The sequence below is a fragment of the Pleurodeles waltl genome, chromosome 1_2 (genome assembly GCF_031143425.1).
Source record: "Pleurodeles waltl isolate 20211129_DDA chromosome 1_2, aPleWal1.hap1.20221129, whole genome shotgun sequence".
Taxonomy (NCBI): domain Eukaryota; kingdom Metazoa; phylum Chordata; class Amphibia; order Caudata; family Salamandridae; genus Pleurodeles; species Pleurodeles waltl.
The window spans coordinates 942,992,231-943,013,320 of record NC_090437.1 but is presented as its reverse complement, the minus strand read 5'-3'; the positions used below and the strand labels follow the sequence as shown (position 1 = coordinate 943,013,320).

Genomic DNA, 21,090 nt, shown 5'->3' with positions numbered 1-21,090 from the left:
CATAAAGCTAGACCAAAATGACATGAAACCTAAATACTTTGCCCAGTGATGCAATTGTCAAACATCACAGTGCATGTACTTTCAAATGTATCACTTGTTATTCTGATCACAATTAGACAAAACTATGACTACAACATTAGTAGTGCAAGTAATGCAAATTAGGTTGGAGAAAAGCGCCTGAGTCACATATACACTCATGAAAACATACGGCACAGTGTACGGTAACCAAGCACAAAACGTAGGCACAGAAGGACCTGCGAGCCTACTGCAGTTAATACAGTAATCACCCCTGGCTAAAGTGGAAGAAACATACATTACCTTCGAGCTAAGTTTTTACAGTAACTCCTTAAGAGTGGCCCTGTGACAGGGATGCCACCGGGAGACTTCCCCCACTTCGGAGGAGGGAAAGAACAATTCTCCCTGAGGTACGTCCCAAAAAGAGGGGGTAGGGAGGCTGGTACTGTAGAATCCTGCAGGGAGACCTCGCTGGGTCCCCTACGTTCAAACTGCCTAACTGCAGTTACCTGTGAGCATGCGGTGCAGCTGTCAAGTACCCAATGCCGCCCCTCTCTGTCCGGGCACCTCTGAGTTCTCCTCTGACCTTGGAGTGTGGGGGGGCTTGAAAGCAGGACCCACTGCACCCAAACCCAGGCTTCCTCTGGGGGGGTGGGTCTCAGCAACACTGGTGACACAAGACTTCTCCTTGTTGCCTCTGCAAAGTCCAATTAGGGAAATGCAGCTTGGGTTGCACAGCCCGTGGAGCCCGAGTCCCACAGGGAGAGGCGGTCAGCTCTTTAGTGAGGCAAAGTCGTTGGACCCCAGGAAGACTCTTACCTCCCTTTGTGTAAAGCAATGCTCTGCTCGAGGATTGAAAAAGAACAGGGAGCAAACAGACACTGTCAGTTGGAATCCAGCTCTCACCACACGCTGGTTGCAGCAACCTTCAAAGGAGGCCTGTACTTCAGATTGGTTCATAACGCAGTGCTCCCACACACTGTCTGGAAGAAAGCACTCACCACTCTCTAATTACAGAACCAGGAGCCCTTAATCTCAATGACTCAAGACAGCATGCTGCTGCCAAACTCACAGAGACAGAGTCCCATGGCAAAGTTGCTCAAAACGCAACTTTTGGTATGCCTGAGATTGCGAAAACAGGGGGCAAGCCAACAAGCCCATTGAGAACACTTGGGGCACAAAGAGGGTAGCAGGCAGACAGGCCAGCACACAAGTCCAATTGGCAGAATGTGTCAGCCTGTCGACGAGCCTAGCAGGCAGGCCAGCACAACAAAGCAAGTAGTTCCATGATAGTTCCTTCTGGCAGCATTGCATTCCTCTGGCAATACACAGAATGTAAAGCCTGCAGTTTCTGGTTACAAGTCCCATTTCAGAAAAAACATGAGGTCTCCGCTCAGGGGGTGACTTCAGAGGAACCCATAGATGTGCACAAAAATCGATTGTAACCCAGCCCTGGCTCCAGACCATCAGTAGGAGGTAAATCAGTCCTTTGTGTGAGGGCAGGGAACAACCTATACAAATGTAAGTGTGAACCAGCTCTCCCTCCCCCAACCCAGGAAGACTATCAGTATGCAAGTTAATGCAGATGTATCCCTTGACATACCCAGCCCTTCCTGTGTTGTGGGTATGTAGAGCGTCTTCACAAAGTGTAGCAGTCACCCAGTAAAGATGTGGATTAAAGGCAGGTTGCAAAGCGTACAGAATCATAAGCACAGAGAAATGTCACTTTCTAAAAGTGTCATTTCTAAAACAATAATGTGAATTCCAACTTCACCTATGCGGAGGATTTATCTTTACCATTCTAAACAGACCAAGCATGACAAAGCTACTCCTTTCTGGTGAGGAATTACCACTTAAAAGTGTATGAGGGAATTCCGAATGCTAACCTATGAGAGGAGTAGGCCTCACAGTAGTGAAAAACAAAATAGGCTGTTTATCACTACCAAGACATGCAAAACATAAAAATATACGTCCTACCTTTTAATTACACAGCACCCTACCCATATGGCTGCATAGGGCCTATGTGTATTAAAAGGGAGTTTAAGGTATGGCAAGTAGATTTAAATGCCAATTTGAAGTGGTAGTAATCTGTGCACACAGGCAGTGTAGTGGCAGGCCTGAGACAGTTTTGTAAGGCTACTTCTGTGGGTGGCACAATAGGTGTAAATCGGTTATACCATGTTTAGAGGAGGCAGCATATGCACTTTAGCATTAACAGTGGTAAAGTGCCCAGAGTCCTAAAGCCAATCAAAATAAGGTCAGAAAAATAGGAGGAGGAACACAAAAAGTTTGGGGTTTGGGGCAACCTTGTAAAAAGGGCCAGGTCCAAAACACCCCTACCCGCTTTTTAGTATTTCCTGTTTGTTTTACTGCAAACTGATAAAATGCCATGTGCTAGTGCATTTTCAAGGTGGTGAAAGTCTTCAGGCATACTAAATGTGGGCCTTGAGGGCTGGGGTGTACATGAGTGTCATAGGGAAATCATCTGTTGTCTCTCACTTCTAACACTAAAAAGCAGTTTGAAGTAGAAATTGTACCTGCAACAAACACAGAGACAGAAGTCTTTTATGATAAACGAAGGGTCATTCAGCAACCAAACAGGGGATACACAAAAATTGTCTTGGCCTGATCTCTAACTTTCAAGTGCACCCTAAGTGTTACTTGTGGCTCAGTATACCTTTCAAGCAGGATTTGATAGTATAGTGTTAACAGGATGCCCACGACCCTTACTGCTAAGGGGGTCAAAGTATGCCAGCTGTACTCATAATATGTCAGTTTTCCCATAAAGATAGGTATTGGGCTTCATAATACCACGAATAAGCACTATAACGTCAGCGTGAGCCATGGGATTCTAGGTCAGTGATTTCATGCCAACAGTGGCGAACCTTATGCTTATAGTAGCCACTGTAATGTCAAGAAGGCACATTATGCTGGTTCATGCAGTATGTTGATGCCTCACTATGCCAGGGATGGCAATCAAAATGGATAGTATCCCCAAAATATCATATAGCTACTAATATGCTAGTGTGGCCACCATTATGCCTGCGTGGCCGTCATACTAGCAGAGTAAGCAAAATATGCAAAGGATACCCACATATGACAGTAAAATCATTATGACATAGTTGGTCATGGATCACCATTATGTTAGACATGGTGGCCAGTATGCCACTGGGGAGGCACAACATAGTCTCCCAGTATGTTAATGCCACCATAATGTCAGGGTTTGTCATCTTAATGTCCACCATTATTTCAGCTAAGCAGCTTGAATTGCAGTCCATATCCTGGAGCAGATCTTCCTCCAGTACATCTCGATTCACTGGAGAGGCTCTGCAGGAAAGTGGATAGTCTCCCCCTGTCCCACGCACACTTTCCAGTGGTGCCTCCTTCATTATTTCTGAGCAGGCATCCTCCACTAGAGCACCGGGGATGATTTTTTTGGGGGGGAGTTGTCCTGCGTGACATAGAGGCTAAGCCCACCTTGTGGGCAATATAATTTAAAGCATTTCACTTTCCCTGATGGCGTCTACTTGGTCAGTCCCCCTCCCCACGTTAACGGAAAATGTCAGCTGTCATTTTGAATTCCACCTCACTGAGCCCATTATTACATTTCATCCTTGTATGAGGGGCATCATTGGAAAGGAAATATTTCCCAGATTACCTCTCTACAAAGGATTCCTGTTCAGGGAATGGCAGCCAGGCTCGGGTCCCTTAGTGGGAATTCTCCACCAGAGTAATAGGGTTGTTTTTGGGAGGTTGTACTGAACCCTCCCCCTCCACACCCACTGCATAGGGACCAACACTTGGGGCAGTTAGCATTTAGTACAGATTCCCTTTCTCTGGGTGGCTGATCAGCCTTTGACCCAACCTGATCAACCCTGCAATGGAAGGGTTAACTGTTGGTCATCATTTTTAATTTTCCTTCCAGACCTGAGGGGCCCCACTGGATAGGGGAGAGTATTCCTTTTCCAGTGACGTCCATCTACAAACTTTTTCTGCTCAAGAATCACAGCTGGCCATGCAGGCCCTGAGTGGGTATCCACCAGTTGGATTTTGGAAATTGTAGACTTGATTTTAAGCAGTCACATTGCAGGTCAGGAGCTACATGTCTCCCAAAAGAGGGCTCTTACTAAGCACATTGAGCTTGCTAAAGGTGCAAGAAAGACAAGACTTACAGAGCCTAAACAGGCTTCCATGGTGAGGCGTTCAAGGTTGACCTGGTCACAGTATTAGTCAGTACAAAAAGAGAAAACTAAATATGATGGGATAGTTGACCTTATCCCAGACTTTTTTCATAGGGATTTCATGTAATTAGAAGACAGATGAACAAGGTGGGAGTGACATACAGATTTCTACACCCACCATTACTCACAAAGTCCATACTACGAAAACAACTGTTCAACCATGCATAGAGGTCCTTCTGCAAACACTCTACTCTCTTGGCACTTCTGAACTATAAAAATCCAAGCCAACAAAAAAAAAGGAAATTCCCCAGTGCTAGATGAGAGCGCTCAAATATAAAGCATACCACACTGTGAGGGTGATAACCTAGCTTCCTATACAACTTCCATCACATAGTCAAGACAATAAGCCAATGTGCAACAGTCAAGTGGGAAAATGTCACACCAATAGTGGAAATTTGAAATCGGTTTTCTAAGCCTCATGTTGCCTGTCAGCAAGGAATTTTACACCATTCACCCATCTCACAGTTCTCCCAATCTTAAATTATACCTGATGTGTATGTATGTTCTTTCTGTATGGAGGAGGATACATCTAACCATTCAGTCACATTCAGTTTACAGTGATTTCAAATAGCTTATGGCTGGAGTATTTTGGCCAGATTCAAGACAAAACTACCATTCCTAGTCACTATAGAAAAGTAGACACTCTAGGGAGTTGACGATAGTGTGCCTTGCATAGGTTTGTGCATGTTTCCTTACTCAGATTGCACTACAAATGCCAAAGATTGAATCAAAAATCAAATTCCATACATTTAAGAGACATAAAATCTCAGGAATATACAAGGAATGGTAAAAGTCAGATCAACCTACATGTCCATATTCATCCCAATTAAAACAGTATCCCACATATGTGAATAGGCCTATTGCCCATACAAGATTAAACCAAAGAGCTAACCAGGCGAAGGCCACCTTTATACCACATTGACATCATATGGTCACAGTTTTCATCTGTTCCTGTCTGGTAGGATAGACAGGGCACCGCAAGTGGAGGACCATTTGTTTTATTGGGAGATGTATGGGAATAATGGGTGGTAGGACTCCACAGATGTCAGAACTTTTTCTTCACAGAAATGTGAGGAAAATCTGTAATTTTAGCCAGAGTTTGAGGGAATGCTAGTTAAGAAAAAAATGTGGTGGCATGCAGTTACGTGGCACCACCTTAGACTCCTCTGTGTGTTTAGTCTTCAGAAATATCTGAGGTTGATAGGGTGTCTTGGTTGCCCGCCGACCTGGGGCTCAATTACAGCATCTACCCACATCACCAGGGTGGTCAACACTTCAAGTAAAAATCTTGATGTCTCCATGTTACATATTAGGGGCTTCTCCTGTCACAGGTAATTAGCCTAGCAACATGGGCAGATATAATTTTTATCAGAAGTGTGGGTGGATCCTTGCATATTTAGTCTCTTCTCCTCCCAAAAAAGTGAGGATAATAAGTAATTTTGGCCAGTGTGTGATACTTACAGGGTTTTCCAAGTAAAAAGAGTTGGTGGGGTTTACGTAATCCACATCACCCTGGACTTCCTCTGTGTCTAGTTATTTACTGTGCTGGCCAATAGAAGGATTAAATCCATACCCACATAATAGGTCCATTTGTCAGTGATTAGACTTTTTCCTGGTAGAGGAAAGTGTTGGGGCAGGTGCTAATGAAATTATCACATTACCCTGGCCTGCAAAGACTCAGTCCAAAGGAAACAAAGTGAAGTAGCCAAACCACTTGACTCAATCCTAGGAGGGACTCTCTGTTGATGTTTTAGAGGGAAGGAGTCATGCAGCTGTATTTGTAGTGGTGTGACTTCAGGCTTTCAAAGAGATACTTCAACAGATAACCCGAAGTCGGTATGATGAAAAATTCCAAAATGTTGTATAGGAGAGATGTAAAGGACTGAAGTAATGATGTAACCCCTGAGGATTGGCCTACCTTCTAGAACTTTCTACCCCCATTTAAAAACATCTGAACTAGGGAGAAACGTTTAAGAATATTCTGGACCTGGGGGGGAACTACACTGGAAGAATGCTCATCTGGAAGAGAGAAGCCACATGTCTCTTTCTGAAATGGACCCAAGGACTCCTGACTGCAACTGAAGAAATGGGCTGGAGGATGTCTGACCACAAGCATAAAAGAGGAGCCAACAAATGTTAACTTCAGCTGGCACCCAGGAGTTGAGATTGGGGCTGGGAATCGTCTCTAGGGGCAGTGGCACTGGTCCCCTACACCTTCTGCTAGGACAGACAGTAGAGGTTGACCCTGGAAAGTTCCACTAGATGGTCTGTAGACTGGTTCTGCAAGCAGGAAACCCCCAAAAAGGAACTGCCTCTGACACAAAGGTGCCCTGCAAGTGGCTAGGAAGCAGTAGGGCCTGGGGGTTTAGGCAGGGATAGTGCGCTGCTCAAGGTGCTGTTTAAGGACTCCATGGGTTGACAAGAGAACCAGGAGCCGATAGAGAAGGGAGGACCTCTACAAGGAGTTATGGGCCAGGAGGACCAGGCCCTGACCTATCCCTCATTGGAGGGATAACAAAGAATTAAAACAGAAACTAGTGCTTTAGTATATTAGAGGTGAGGCAGAATAGCTGAAAAGGACATAGCTGGTGGCTTAAGGTCACCATCAGGGGAAAAACACTGAAAACCCTTCGGAGTCTCATGTTGATTTCATTTGTCTTAGGGGAGGAGTGTGTGCCCTGGAAACCCATACCGAGGAGAGAAGGAAAAGAAACCAGTGTTGTTGCACTCAATTGCTAATTATTTTTCCCACGGGCAATCAAGGGACAAATCTGTGAGTACCATTATTCTCAAGCCTCAGCAGTTCCCAGGGAGGGCCAGAGCCTCTTTTGCTGTTGCTATCCGCTCACCATGCCTGTGTCTGGGGTGGGTGGGATTCACCCAGTGGAGCAATTCTCATCAGTGGGTGTGGGAGAAATAAGTTAAGCAGGCTTCTGCACCAGCTGTAAAAAACCAGGATAGGTGGAAGGAGCAGCCTTGACTGCAATTGCTCTGAGGCTCCCTGGCAGACCCCGCTAAAAGTGTTCGCCAGACACTCTTATGGAAAAAAGAGCAGTGTCCGAGAGCACATTCAAATAAAGAACTAGGTAAGGGACATGGCCTATGGAGCATCAAATGTAGTGACATGGGTTGATCAGCTGAGCTAAGACTCACCCCATAGAATGGAAAAATATCCATATTTGTTTTGCCATGATGTGGGCAGGGGGAATTGAAGGAACCTTTTTGAGTGGTTGGAGGGCCACCCAGAAGCTGCAGCAGACTCTTCTACCCCCGGGATCCTTTTTCGTGTATTCTAAGCAGTTTTGAAGATGGGTCTTTAGGCCCAAGGGCTCTGGGTTGCAGGAGGTCCTGTTGTTGTATCCTGAGGCTGCTTGGCAACAAGTTTAATAGTACTAGAAACACTCATGCTGTAGAGTGTTAAACCATATTGAATATTAACAATGACAATGGTAACAGTAGGTTAATGTATGTTACCTTGGATGCCATTAAAAGATTATACCATCTTACGATGTTTTTATTATTGATGAATTGTGTTTTTCATTATATATTTTGACTTTGGTTTCTGACAACACCATGACAGAGAAAGTTGGCCTGAAATCCACAACACCTGGGTATTTTTAGAATTCTCAACATAGGTTGGAAAAAAGACTAACATTTGGCCTGGTTACCTTTTGTTGGAAAAATATGAAGGCTTAAGCACAAAATGGCCAAATATCAAAGAAAGGCCTCCGCATTTCTTATTGGGGAGGGGTGGTTTGAGCAGAGAGGATTCAGCGGTTAATTGATGTTTTTAGATGAGCTTGTATGAATAGCCATTAATTCCTTTGGAACAATATATCTTAACTTTAACAAATATATGTATGTATGTAGGCAAAAACAAATTTGTTAAGCAACTTTCATGCCTCATTGCTGGGTGTTTTTATCGTTTCTTTCCCACAAAATAAATCCGCTGCTGAAGGTGCGGGTAGAAAATGTAACAGCCTGGATGTCACTTCTCCTTCCTAAAGCTTCTCAAACTCCTATTCTGTGTCAGAGGAAGCCCATTTCTCTCAACCTCTGTAGAGTTAATCCCACCATGTGCTTGGTTCAGCATGGGCAGATGTTTGCTAAACTATAATGGAATAGTTCTTGTGAAAACATTATGTAATAATGCTACTCATTTTTTGCAGCTCAACATGAACTCTGCACCAACATTCATGCATTTTCCAGCAAAAGGGAAGCCTAAAAGAGCGGATACATTTGATCTACAAAGAATTGGCTTTGCAGCAGAGCAGCTTGCCAAGTGGATTGCAGATAGAACAGATGTTCATGTAAGTCAAAGTCTGTTCTTCTAATGGGTCTTGGTTACTAATTACTTTAGCTATATTTAGGAAATAATTAGAATAACCATCTTTAAGAGCTCCTCCTCGAAGGAAGAGTAAACAAAGATATTTCTATGTTTGATGACTGTGTCTCAACAACTCAGGGGCAAGGGGGGCAATCTCGAAACAAACCAAAGACTCCTAATTGTGTTCAACGTTGTTTGAGTACAATATTTAGTATAAAGGTGGCGGCGAAATACAAGGAGTACCGACTTCAATAGTACCATTAAAAGAATAAAGGTTTCAGTGATGATAGATCCTGAGTCCCCAAACCAGGACCAATTGGCATTTACAAGTGCTAGACAGTGAAGAGTATTGTACTGAGCCAGAATTTGATGTTCTTATGATGGTGCCATGGAACTGCACATTTCAGATGTATTTAACAACAATAGGTTACATGTTTGAGGATTCAAAATAATTACAATGTATTACCGTGCTCAATCGAAAATACATCTAACGAAACATAGATATGAGTAGGCCAGTTAGGTTGTAAAATGGCATGCAACACTCCATGTTTTGTGGGTGTCTCGGAAAAGTTATTTCTTTGTATCGAAAACTATTTTCCATGTGGAGAAAACGCTTGCATTCCAGCATTCCCACTAATTGTAAGAGTGCATATTTTAGGTTCAGAGCACTGATGATGGGTAGGTAATGTCTGGCAGCCATTCACCAAGATAAACACAAAAGGTGTTCTTTTCTCCGGTCTACTTCATTCAGTGTTCTGAATCTGAAAAATTGCTCATTTTATGCAAATGAGACACATAAAGCCACAATTTCACGATATTCCCATATCTATGATAATTTCTTCCCAGAAATGTAAGGTACGACACATTTTCATAAAAGAGAACCGTGCAGTTTAAGAGCTGTGAAAACAATGAAGACAATGTTAGGTGGAGAAAGATGTGTGTGTAACTTTTACATATCAAATGGCACAACTGTTAACATAGAGTACTAACAAACCCAACTGGAAATGTTAAAAAAGGTATGACAACGATGGCTTAACTAATTTATTTTAGGAACATTTTCGACTTGAGCTTATACTGTGACTGATGGAGACGTTCAGCTTTTCTCCAGCCGTGTATTGTCATGTCTTTGATGACTTAGTCAAACGTTACTTATTCATAAGTCAAGAATGACTGCAGACTTATGTGCATATAGACCTATAGCAATGTCGAATTCAGACTCAAATATTTTCACTGAAACTTTGGTGAATAGACTTTCAAACCATTAACCATATTTAATATGCCTAGATCAATCACGTCTCATACCTAGTAGACAGGAAGTTGATAACATTTGGCGGGTATATTCCACTTAATATAGAAGTCTATCAGAAAAGTCCCCTAGCAATATAGTCATTGAATGCGGGAAAAGCAAAACAGTGTCACTTGGGCATTCTTCATGTGAATGCTTAAATCTAGAGGCCAGTTATAAAACACCAGCTGCCAAAATTATAGTAAGTGTGGTAAAATCGAGAAAGATCCTTGTTAGACCTGACATCCTTGGCATGGATTTCCCCCAAACCTTTTGCCTTCAATCCTCCTGTTTTGCTGGATTTGTTTTTGTTAGCTTTCGGACTGCTAAACAGTGCTTGTGCTCTCTGTTCTAAACATGGTAAAATTGTCTTCATCTAAATGGCACATTTAATTTGCTTTTAAGTCCATACTAAAGTGGTACTACATGCACCTGTGGTCGGTAAATTAAGTATTACTAGTGTGTCTGAAGCACTTATCTTCCCACACACTTAAGTACCCTTTCTTAAAGATATCCCAGGTCTGCCTTTGCAGCTTGTGTGCAGATCCACACTGCTATTTTGACGTGGAAAATAAATCTTTTTACCAGGCATATATAACATATATGTCACCCCTAGAGTAGGCTCTACACAGTCCAGAGGGCAGGGTGCATTGCATTTAAAATGTTAGACATGTACTCTTAACTTTTATTCATCCTGCTATTGAAAAACTCCTAAATTTGTTTTTCATTATTGCAAGCCCTACCTCTCCCATTGAATACCATTGAGTTAACTTTGGTAAGTGAGAATCTTTGTTTGGGAACAGATAGCAATCACATGTTTGGTGTCTAAGATATTTGAATTCAAAATCCTCTTTAACAGTAAAGTCATATTTTCAGTCACAATTCTGAAAGTGTCTCTTTTAGGAAGGTGGTATTTTCTTGTCCTAACCTTTTGGTGTCTGCACCCTTTCTCCTGGGTCACATGACTAGGTGTAGTTGGCCTTTGTGTATACCTTCCAAACAGTATCACATAAGAGGACCGGATGTTGGCAGGATGGACAATCCTGACCTGATGAGAGGGGCAGAGCTCTCACCTCAAATACTTGCACGTCAGGGGAGCTGCCTCAGCACAAACCCTTCATACTATTCTTTTGTGACTCCAGACATCCTGGGAGGACAGAAGTTTCAGAACCAGACTTAGGGGTGTAAGTTTAGAAGTTTCTCCCACTTCAAAACTAGCACCAGTTATAAATATTGGACCCATAGACCAACTCTTTAGTAGACTTCTGGACCTGTGGATATGACAGAAGAAGGACTGCCTTTGCTGCCTGAGGTCTGCTCTGCTGTCTGAAAAGGAAGACTGAATCTGCTTCCTTCATCCCAGGCTACCTGAAGTGACGCTAAAGGTCAAATGACTGAACTCGTTTTTGGAGCTGCAGAAATATAATGAATATCAGAGGCCATCCTGCAACTGCCTAACTGACCTGCTGCAGCTGGAGCTGCCAGGACGCGCATCTGGACCTGCTTGAGCCCTCTGGCCTCTGCAAGAGTGAGTCCTTGATCCCCAAGAGGTGTCTTCCCCTGGTCCCGAGCCCTTGGTTGTTTTCAGAGTGCACCCTCTGTAGAAGGAGAAATCCTGAAATTTTGGAGTCTTTGTGACTGTGAACAGACTCATTTGTGCCACGATCTTGCTGCTGTAATGACTGCCAACGTGAAGCTCAAGTGAACTCAACTCTTTGCGCTACATCGACCACCAGCGACGACCAGCAAAGCAAGGTCTCCACTTTGCGCTCAAGCGTTGACGGTTTGCGGTGACCACCAGCACAAAGCTCCAGCAACGACCATCTGTGATGCCAGATGGGATCTTCTCACTACAGCAATGACCATCTATAATGCCCAGCCTGCTCTTCGTGCTACAGCAACAACCATACACCAATGCTTTCACTGATCCTCACAGCCTCCACTTACTCGAACTGGACTCCTCACACCGGACTTTGAGAAGGTAACTCTTACAGTGGTATTAATTTGGTCCCGGCCTGCAGTCCAACGTAGTTGGCCCAAACTTGTGACCTTCATGTGGTCTCACATGACCAGATGACCGTAAGTGGGGCTTAGTGCTTTTAGTCAGTATGCTTACCTGAATCTTTAAAATTGCATATCTCCCATTCTACTGATTGGATTTTTGTTATTTTCTGCCAAATAATTTACTAAATGTTACTCTAGATATCTAAATTAGTATTGAAATTTTCTTGTGTTATATTTTCCTATTATTACTGTGTACGTGCTGCATAAATACTTCATACATTGCCTCGAAGTTAAGCCTGACTGCTTTTTTGACAAGCTACCAGAGGTCCATGCACAGGTTAATTTAGTAACTTTTGTGGTTCACCCTGTCAAGGAGTGTCACTATTGCTTGAGAAGGCTCACACCCCTCTCATCCAACAACCAAATTTCTCAAAGTCCCTCTTCATAGAGGAACAAGTCAGGGGAGTCTCCTCTCCCCTCTTCTTTTTGTGCTAGTAATTGAACCTTTAGCTGCCAGAGTTAGACAACACACAGCCATTAAGAGAATAAATGTTGGGGAAAACTGCACAAAATCCATTTATTTGTAGGTGAAATTCTCCAGACAGTTACAGAGCTGGAGGCATCCCTGGATATTAATCATGGGTATAGTTAGCTGACAGACTTTAAGGTTGTTAGACAAGTCTGAGATTGCAGGTGTAGGACTATCGCAGGATCTGAAGACTTGTCATTCCAATTCTGGACTGCTTGCCTTCCCCCACCTTTAAGGCCTCTCTTCTCTCCCCAATCTTAAATTTATCATGTTGAAAAGTTGACATGCTAGCAGATGTTCAACTTTTGTAAGCAAAATGAATAATGGTAACAATCAACATTACTGCTGTCTTTAATTTCTTGGAACCCCGAAAGGGTGTGTGAATTCAGAGACTTGTCTTGCAATGGTTTCACAGTAATAGTTCTTCTCTTCGTAGTACCTTGAGAGTTTGAGTGCGACTATTTGTACATGATAACACTGTGACCCAAATAGCCTTTATAGGGGGATTTGCAATCTTGACAAATACCAGTATGCAGTTTCATTGAGTCTTTGTCTGCTTTATTTTTAAAGATCAGAAATGACTTTAACATCTCTTTTTTTCAGATACGAGTTTTTCGTCCTCCTAATTATTCTGGCACAATTGCATTAGCCCTCTTAGTTTCACTTGTTGGAGGATTACTGTACCTCAGAAGAAACAACTTGGAGTTCATCTACAACAAGACTGGTTGGGCCATGGCCGCTCTGGTGTGTAAATTTCAACATAGTATGTGTAGATTCTCATCTTAATTAGCTGTTTGGTTCTTTAAAAAATGTACACAAGTTTTTTAAAGAGAAATCTTAGACTTTTATCATAAGAAAGGTATAACAAGGCTCTTTTACAAGTGGGGCATAGCTGGAGGTGTAAATACTGGCACCCGAGATACTAGTAATGGTCGTTTTCATCACCCCATTTACCAATCATAATGAAATTCCAGTCTAAATTTGGAATTGCAGAATTACTAGGTCACATCCCATATGTTCCTCCTGATCTCACTTCCAGGCACATTTTCCTCCTGTTTTAGCAAACTTTTTAGCTGGTTGTGCTACTGATAAAATCTATTATTGGACTTGCCAGTATCCACTCTACACAAATCACCATGTGTCCCCTATTAAGTTATAAATCATTGTTGAGGTGTTCACATGCTCAGGAGCCACACATTTATTTAACTGTATAATTAATGCAGCAGCCCATCACTGGAAAATTACGTTTGTAATAATGCATTTTACATATTTAAATTAAAATAAATTAATACAAATCCACCTAAATGTTAATCTGCAAAGCACTAGTACTGTGATGCGGGACTGTAATTTTAAACGTCTTTCATAAAATACCTAAATCTTTGTAGTAGAATAATGACACCTATTTAACGTTTGCATTTATGCTGTATATTTTTACAAAGATTATATTTTGGCTTTCAGTGTGTTGTATTTGCTATGATTTCTGGTCAGATGTGGAACCACATCCGTGGACCTCCATATGCTCATAAAAATCCACAAAACGGACAAGTGGTAAGTCTTTTTGTTTCTAATATTAATATTTTCTTTTGGTGGAATTGCCTCTCCATGTATTAGGATTAGAATTGAATGTTTGTTTTAAATGTATTTATTTATTGTTGTTTTTCTATGCTCAAACCCCTGTGAGAGTCTAAGCGCTGTGCACTAGCAGATGCCGTTTGAAATACAGTATGCAGTCTTTGCATAGAATTTGACAAAAATCGTCCACTAAAGATGGTATAAGTTAAAATGCATTTGACGTATAACACGTGATTATTCCAGTTTAAATGCGTTTGTTTTCATCTGTTTTTGAGGAATAATAATAAATAAATAAATAAAGGTGTAATGGCACGCATTTAATTACGATCATTACTAGCATTCTGAACTCTACTTATATGTAAAGTTGTATGTAGTCATGAAGCTTGACATTCTTCTGCTTTTTGCTTTTTTTTTACTTAGGCAGCTTTATGAAGTTTGAAGCTAGTGATGAGTTTTTTAAGGGGTATTAATACAAAGCTCTATGCAACAACAGAAGAATGTTGCTCAACACACTCGTTCTCCACTGATCGCCTTTCGGTGTGGTTATTATTTGGCAGGGCTTTTCTGCAGACAGGCGAAACTTAGAGATATGGGTGTTGAAACTGAATTTTGTAAACTTTTTTTGTATGTGTATGATCTTGAGGCGCTGGAGAACCAGATAACGGAAAATAGGTTATACGGGAAGGGAGACGAGTAATATGCTGGCTGTGAAAAAATTAAGGAACATCCTGGAAAAAGCAAACACTCGTGGAGAATGCATGATTAAGTAAAGCATGTGAAATGTAAGCAGGAGCAACACGTTTACGTTACCTTTTTATACATGTAATATGCTGGCTGCAAAAAGCCTGCAACATTCACTGTTATAATGCGAACGAGGCAGGGAAAGGATGCAGTACCACAGGCTTTCCCAAGGTGTCCCTTAGGACCTCTTTTAGCCACCAAAGGTACTATGTTACAGTGATGTCAACACATAAAACAAGCATTTGCAACGCAATAGGTCTGCATTTGCTTGAGTTAGAGCTATTGGTGTTGTAAATGCATAACTGGACTTTTTTTGCCACATGAATTGGTCCACTCTGGGCAAAAATGTTTTGTAAAAGGAATGCCCCACAAAGCATTATGGGGTGAGTTTCGAACTGCAGCAAATATCGTAGTATCTTGAGTGTAATGCTCAGAACAGCGACTAGAGGGCATCACTATAAAAATAACACATGGTCATGTAACCATGTAGTCAGACCTTAATGGGCATAACCACACAAAAACAGAATGGCAGAACGTAATGATGTGTAACTATATATTTAGCTCCTATAGAGCGCGGTGCATTACAACTTTTCAGGCCTAGCAGGCCTACTAGAATAATATTCCAAACAAGGCCCTTAAAACACAAACTACAAAAGCTTTTGTCTCCATCTCATCCTTTCGCTTCCCTAGAGCCCATTAGACACTGGAATAGAATAAAGGAACAGAACCTTAGCCCGGCATTAACCCTAGTCTGGGAAACAGCAAGGGAACAACCTCTGTGGGCTATTGACAGATTTACCTTTGGGGTCAAAATGGCTATTGACCATCTAGCCCCTCTGAGGGCACCCTGCTGTGTGGTCGGGAAAAAAGCTGGCTATCCCTGGTATAAAAATATCCCTAAGAGCCTACAAGGAATATACCAACAACATGTACGTAGGTGGAAATTAAATCAGAACCCGAAGGAAAAAGAGAAGCTTAGATCCGTGCTCAGTGTCTATAAAGAAGCGATAAATAAAGCTACTCACTGTTCCCACTGCCCCCCCAGAACTAGAATTTAGCAATAAGGTTGCTAATTTCTTTTTTTATAAAGTTGTTCCAATTCAGTCTAGCTTTGCTCAATTCTCGGGGGTGCTAGACCCCTATGAGCACTTAAATAGCTCAGTAAGCAGCGACTCTCTGACTCTTACTAACTTCCAACCTCTGAGGATGAGGAGGATTAAAGAGCTTATGAGGAGTATTAAGTCAGGCTCTCCCACTGATCCCTGCCCTCATCATATATTGCTGCTTGCTCCAGAGTTAGTGTCCTCAGCCCTCGTACCTGTGTATGAGGAGACTCTGAACATCGGAGAATTTTCTCCATCATGGATGGAAGCAATTGTTGTTCCTTTGAAAAAGAAACCTGGTGGAGCTGCAAACGATTCAAAAAATTCTTCTGCCTATTGCTTTGCTGCCTTTCCAGGCTAAATGTTTTGAAAAACATCTCAATACAGAAGTAGCTCAATTTTTACAAGACACAGGAGGCCTGGATCCCTATCAGCAAGGATTTAGGAAAGCTCATAGCACTGAATCTGCCCTTATCGCCAAACTCAGATACTATTCGCAGACTAGTCGATAATGGGGATGGAGCTATTTTAGTGCTATGAGATTTATCTGCCACTTCTGATACCATCTCGCCACACTTAATGGCACAACATCTCCACCAAGCAGGTGTCAGAGGAAAAGCTTTGACTATTTTGAAGTCCTTCCTTTGTGAAAGATATACCATAGTAAGCTGTGGTAATTTCAGAGCTCCCCCATATTAATTACATTGTGGCGTACCACAGGGCTCCTCCTTCAACCCTGCTTTGTTTAATCTCTATGTTGCCCCATTAGCTAGACTTATCTGGTCATTTGGCTTAGCTAGACTTGCCATTAGCTAGACTTATCCAGTCATCTGGCTTTCTGGCCACCTCTTAGGCAGATGACACTCAGCTAATTATTCCCGTCAACAAGAACTGGGAGGAAGCAGCAGATAGATTCTATTGCTGCATGAGTGAGATCAATAAATGGATGGGCCATAACTGACTCAAAATAAATGTTGAAAAAACAGAGATCCTTCTCTTAGGCTCTAGCAAGGAATTGTGGAGCTTACGTAGTGGCTGCCATCTTGCCATTCTCTACCAGAAATCTGGGCAGTATGTTTGACAATTCCTTGTCCTTCAAGTCCCAAGTAAATTCCACCACCAAAGCCTGCTTTTGGATTCTCAAAACCTTGAAGACAATTTTCCCATACCTACAGAAGGAGCTTAGAATTACTGTCTCTATTGCCTTGGTGATCTCCAAACTGGATTACTGTGATGCTCTGATGCTTAACATTGATAAAGACTCACTTGACAAATTGCAGCTGATTCAGAATTCTGCTGCCCGTCTGATATTAGAGCTAAATGCTGGAACACTCTCCCCTTGTCCATTAGGAAGGAACATAACTTTATAGCCTTTAGTGTCTCTTTCCACATTAATTCTTGATATTTCTTTTAGTAGCTCCCTGTTCCCCCCCCCCTGGTGTTTTTGCCACTCTCTCTGTGTTGCTGCTTAGCGCTTCGATTCTACGGCTGGCATGCGCTCTACAAATCCAAATACATACATTCATAAAACAAAAGTTCCAGCCATCAGAGAACGTAAAAATACACTGACTTGTGGGAGGGTTATTATATTGCGCCCCACCAACCTAGTGTGGGGACCCAGACATGCCCTAGACAGAGTGTGTCATGCTGAAAATTGTGATGGTGGCCCCATTGTCCTATGACCACCACACTGTGAGTTATGGGCAAAAATTATTTGTACAAGGAAAGTCTCGGAAAGCATTATGGAACAAGTTTCCCAGTGCAGCAAATGTTGTAGTAGCTTGACTGTAATGCTCAGAACAGCCCCTAGAGGACACCATAATGAAAATAGCATTTGTAAAAAAATATGGTCATGTAACCATATAGTCAACCCCTAGAGGGCATAATGACATGAGACCAGAATGGCAGAAAGTAATGCAGTGTAACCATCTATGTAACCCCGGGAGGCCGTGGTGCCTTACACTTTTCAAGTCTAGCAGGCCTACAGCAAAACTTTTACAAGCAAGGCCCTTAAAACACAAACTACTCTCAGCTGTAATGAGACCATCAGACACTAGAGATGCACAGATGTGGTGAATAAGTGGCAGCACCCAGTGCTTAATTTTATCTGATGGTTGCCAGTGGGCAACATTTTTCTGCAAACAAGAGAGGGAAAAACACACAAAAGGAAAAGACAAAGGAGTGAAAGATGGAAAACTCACAAAGGAAGAAAGCAGGAACCCCCAAAAGAGAGCTGAAGGGGCACAGAGTGTCTGCCAGTGGATTAAATACTCAACCTTGCTATTCGGAGTGTTGACATTTACTAGCGCCGTAGTGTAATTATGTTTTATGTTATGGATTTATGTGGAGTGGCTTGGATTGGAACTATGTGTAATGATGTTGAATTATGTTGTGTGGATTGTAATTATGTGGTGTGGAATTATGTGGGTTTGAGTGGAATTGTGTGGTGTGGAATTGTTTGGCTTTGAATTGTGTATGCTTGAATTGTGTGGTGTGAAGTGGAGCTGCGTGTGTTGGAATTATGTTGATAGGAATTATGTGGTATTGTGTGTAGTGGAATTATGTTGAGTGGGATTGTGTGTCACGGAGAGTAATTATGTGCAGTGGTATGTGTTGTGGAGTGGCGTGAAGGTAATTGTATGTTGTGGAGTGGAATTATGTGGTTTGGAATTATATGGTGTGGAGTGAAATTGTGTGACTGGAATTATGTTGAGTGTTGTGGAATTGTATGGCATTGAATTGTGAGGTGTTCAGTTTGACAAGGGCCAGTAAAGCAAGTCAAAATGAGTGAAATGTAAGCAGGGATAGTACTTCTGACAGTTTTATATAAGAATCTGCTATTACTGAATGGCCAGTAAGGCACATAAATTTTATAGCACATAAATCATATAAATCCCATGCAAAAACAATGCTATAGGTACAAGTGTGTGTTTAATACTAAAATCAATCTGGGCTTAGGAACATAAAACAAAGCACGATGTGCACAGAGTGCCAGCTAGTAACAAGGCACCATAAATATAATTTGGAACATAGTGATACAGAATCAACCATATTAAATGTATTTAGCGTTTTGCTAAATGTGCAACAAATGGTGCTGTAAAAGGCTGATAGTGCATCAGAAATCACAAGCCCTTGAGGAGAGACAAGATGATTGGACTACCTTGCATTGTGTAAACGTCTGAACTTTAACTGGAAAATAATTTGAAAATAAGGCTTTTTATTTTAATAGAATGAAAAATCTTGCAAGCATTCTTGCCTGGCATTTCAAAGAGCAACAAAATAAAGTAGATGTGTGACATGGTGTACTCATGGTCAGTCTGTAACAATCACAACAGAAAACTATACTGTGATGCTGTGTTAGCATTTGGCAAGAAACAACAGAAAGCAGCATCATGGCACTATGCACTCATGGTCGGCTTCTGATGAGCAACATGAGAAAGCAGCGGTGTGGCACAGTTACTCATGGTCCTCTTGTGATGTGCAACAAGCGGAAGCAGCCGTGTGGCACTTTGTACTTATGGTTAGTCTGTGACGATCCATAACCAAAAGCAACATTTTGGCAGTGTGTAGAGAAGGTCACCATGTGACAAGCAATAACCGAAAGCAGCAGCGTGCCATGGTGTACTCATGGTCAGCTTGCGATGAGCAACACAGAAAGGAGCTGTGTGTCCCTGTGTATTCATGGTCAGCTTGTGATGAGCAACATAGAAATCAACTATGTGTCCCTGTGTACTAATGGTCAGCTTGTGATGTGCAACAGCACAAATCCCCAGTGTGGCACCATGTACTCATGGTTAGCCTGTGACAAGCAACAACAGAAAGCAGCAGTGTTTCACTGGGTACTCATGGTCAACCTGTGATGAGCAACAACACTAATTAGCATTATGGCACATTGTAGTCATAGTGAGTCTGTGGGGACAATGATAGAAAGCAGCAGTTTGGCATGGTGTAATCATGGTTGGCCTGTGATGGGCAACACAGAATACAGCAATGTGACACTGTGTACTCATGGTCAGCCGGTGCCAAGCAACAACAGCATGTAGCAGAGTGTAAAAATAGTCTCCCTGTGAAAAGCAACAGAAGAAAGCAGGAGTGTGGCACAGTGTACTCAAGGTCAGCTAATGATGAGCAATAACAGTAAATAGCAGTGTGGCACTGTGTACCAATGGTCAGCATGTGAAGAGCAATAACAGAAAGCAGCACCGTGGCACTATGTGATTGTGGTCAGCTTGTGACAATGAAGAACTGAAAGCAGCACTGTGGCACTGTGTAGTGAAGGTCAGCTTGTGACAAGCATTAACAGAAAATAGCAGCATAGCACTGTGTGCTCATGGTCACCTTATGACCAAATATTAACAAAGAAGCACAGCAGGGCGCCGTTGTGTACTCATGGTTCACTTGTAGTGTATGAGCACTTTTAGAAAGAATGTGCGTGGTATTGTGCCTGCAGCACCAATGTAACAATAATGCTGCATCTCTTTGTGGTGTTAGCCTGTGCTCTTCTGCTCAACTTTGCATCTGCAGCAGTTATTGAAAACATTATATTTTGTATCTATAAACAAGCTGGTAAGCAGTGAGCTTCACACTGTACTCCATTTTAACTGTATTCACAATATCAGCATATAAATTCTAGTGGCCAGTGATTTCAAGGGCACAGCTCATATCATCAAGTAACAGAACTGAGAGCAGACGTGGTGTAGCAGTTACTTTTCAGACTGTGGCATCTGAAGATCTGTTTTTTTTAGTCCTTCCTAAAATGGTCGAACGCTGTGTTCCTTGTCAACCCACTTCATTTCACCACACCACTGCCATCAGTGGTGCTTAAAAATGTTATTAAGCACTATATAAAACAAGCAATTAAGTGGGAGGGGTGGTAGGCATGGGCAGACGCGAACAGGAAACTCTGGGATGGGCAGGATGTGCTGAGGGACAGCAGTGTGAGCTGATTCAAAAGAAAAAAGTAGTGTGCCTCAAACTAATAAACGACCAGAAGGGAGCAGATTCATGTAACAGGGTCAATCTGCAAGGCATAACAAAAAGCATTGAGGTGGGACAAATGTAAAGCATTTACCAATGAAATGAAGGAATTTTTGAAAGGCAGGCCCAGGAACGAATGAAAATGTTGGGTGTGGTTAAAGCGCACAGAATAGATTACAACACATCCAAAAGCAGCACTTGCACACTGCTATGCTCGATCTAAAAAGGAACAAGCATTTGCAATGCAATAGGTCTAGCATTTGTGATAGTTAGAGCTATTAGTGTTGTAAATGACA

At 42.2% G+C, this 21,090-nt stretch overlaps 1 protein-coding gene across 1 annotated transcript in view; it reads left to right on the top strand.

Moving 5' to 3' along the window:
• TUSC3 (tumor suppressor candidate 3) overlaps positions 1–21,090 on the top strand; it is a 1,241,068-nt gene that overhangs the window by 521,804 nt on the left and 698,174 nt on the right. Inside the window, exons 4-6 of the mRNA XM_069200706.1 lie at positions 8,426–8,566; positions 13,005–13,145; positions 13,860–13,949. Coding sequence (XP_069056807.1) covers positions 8,426–8,566; positions 13,005–13,145; positions 13,860–13,949 — 372 coding nt within the window. The remainder of the gene's footprint in view (positions 1–8,425; positions 8,567–13,004; positions 13,146–13,859; positions 13,950–21,090) is intronic.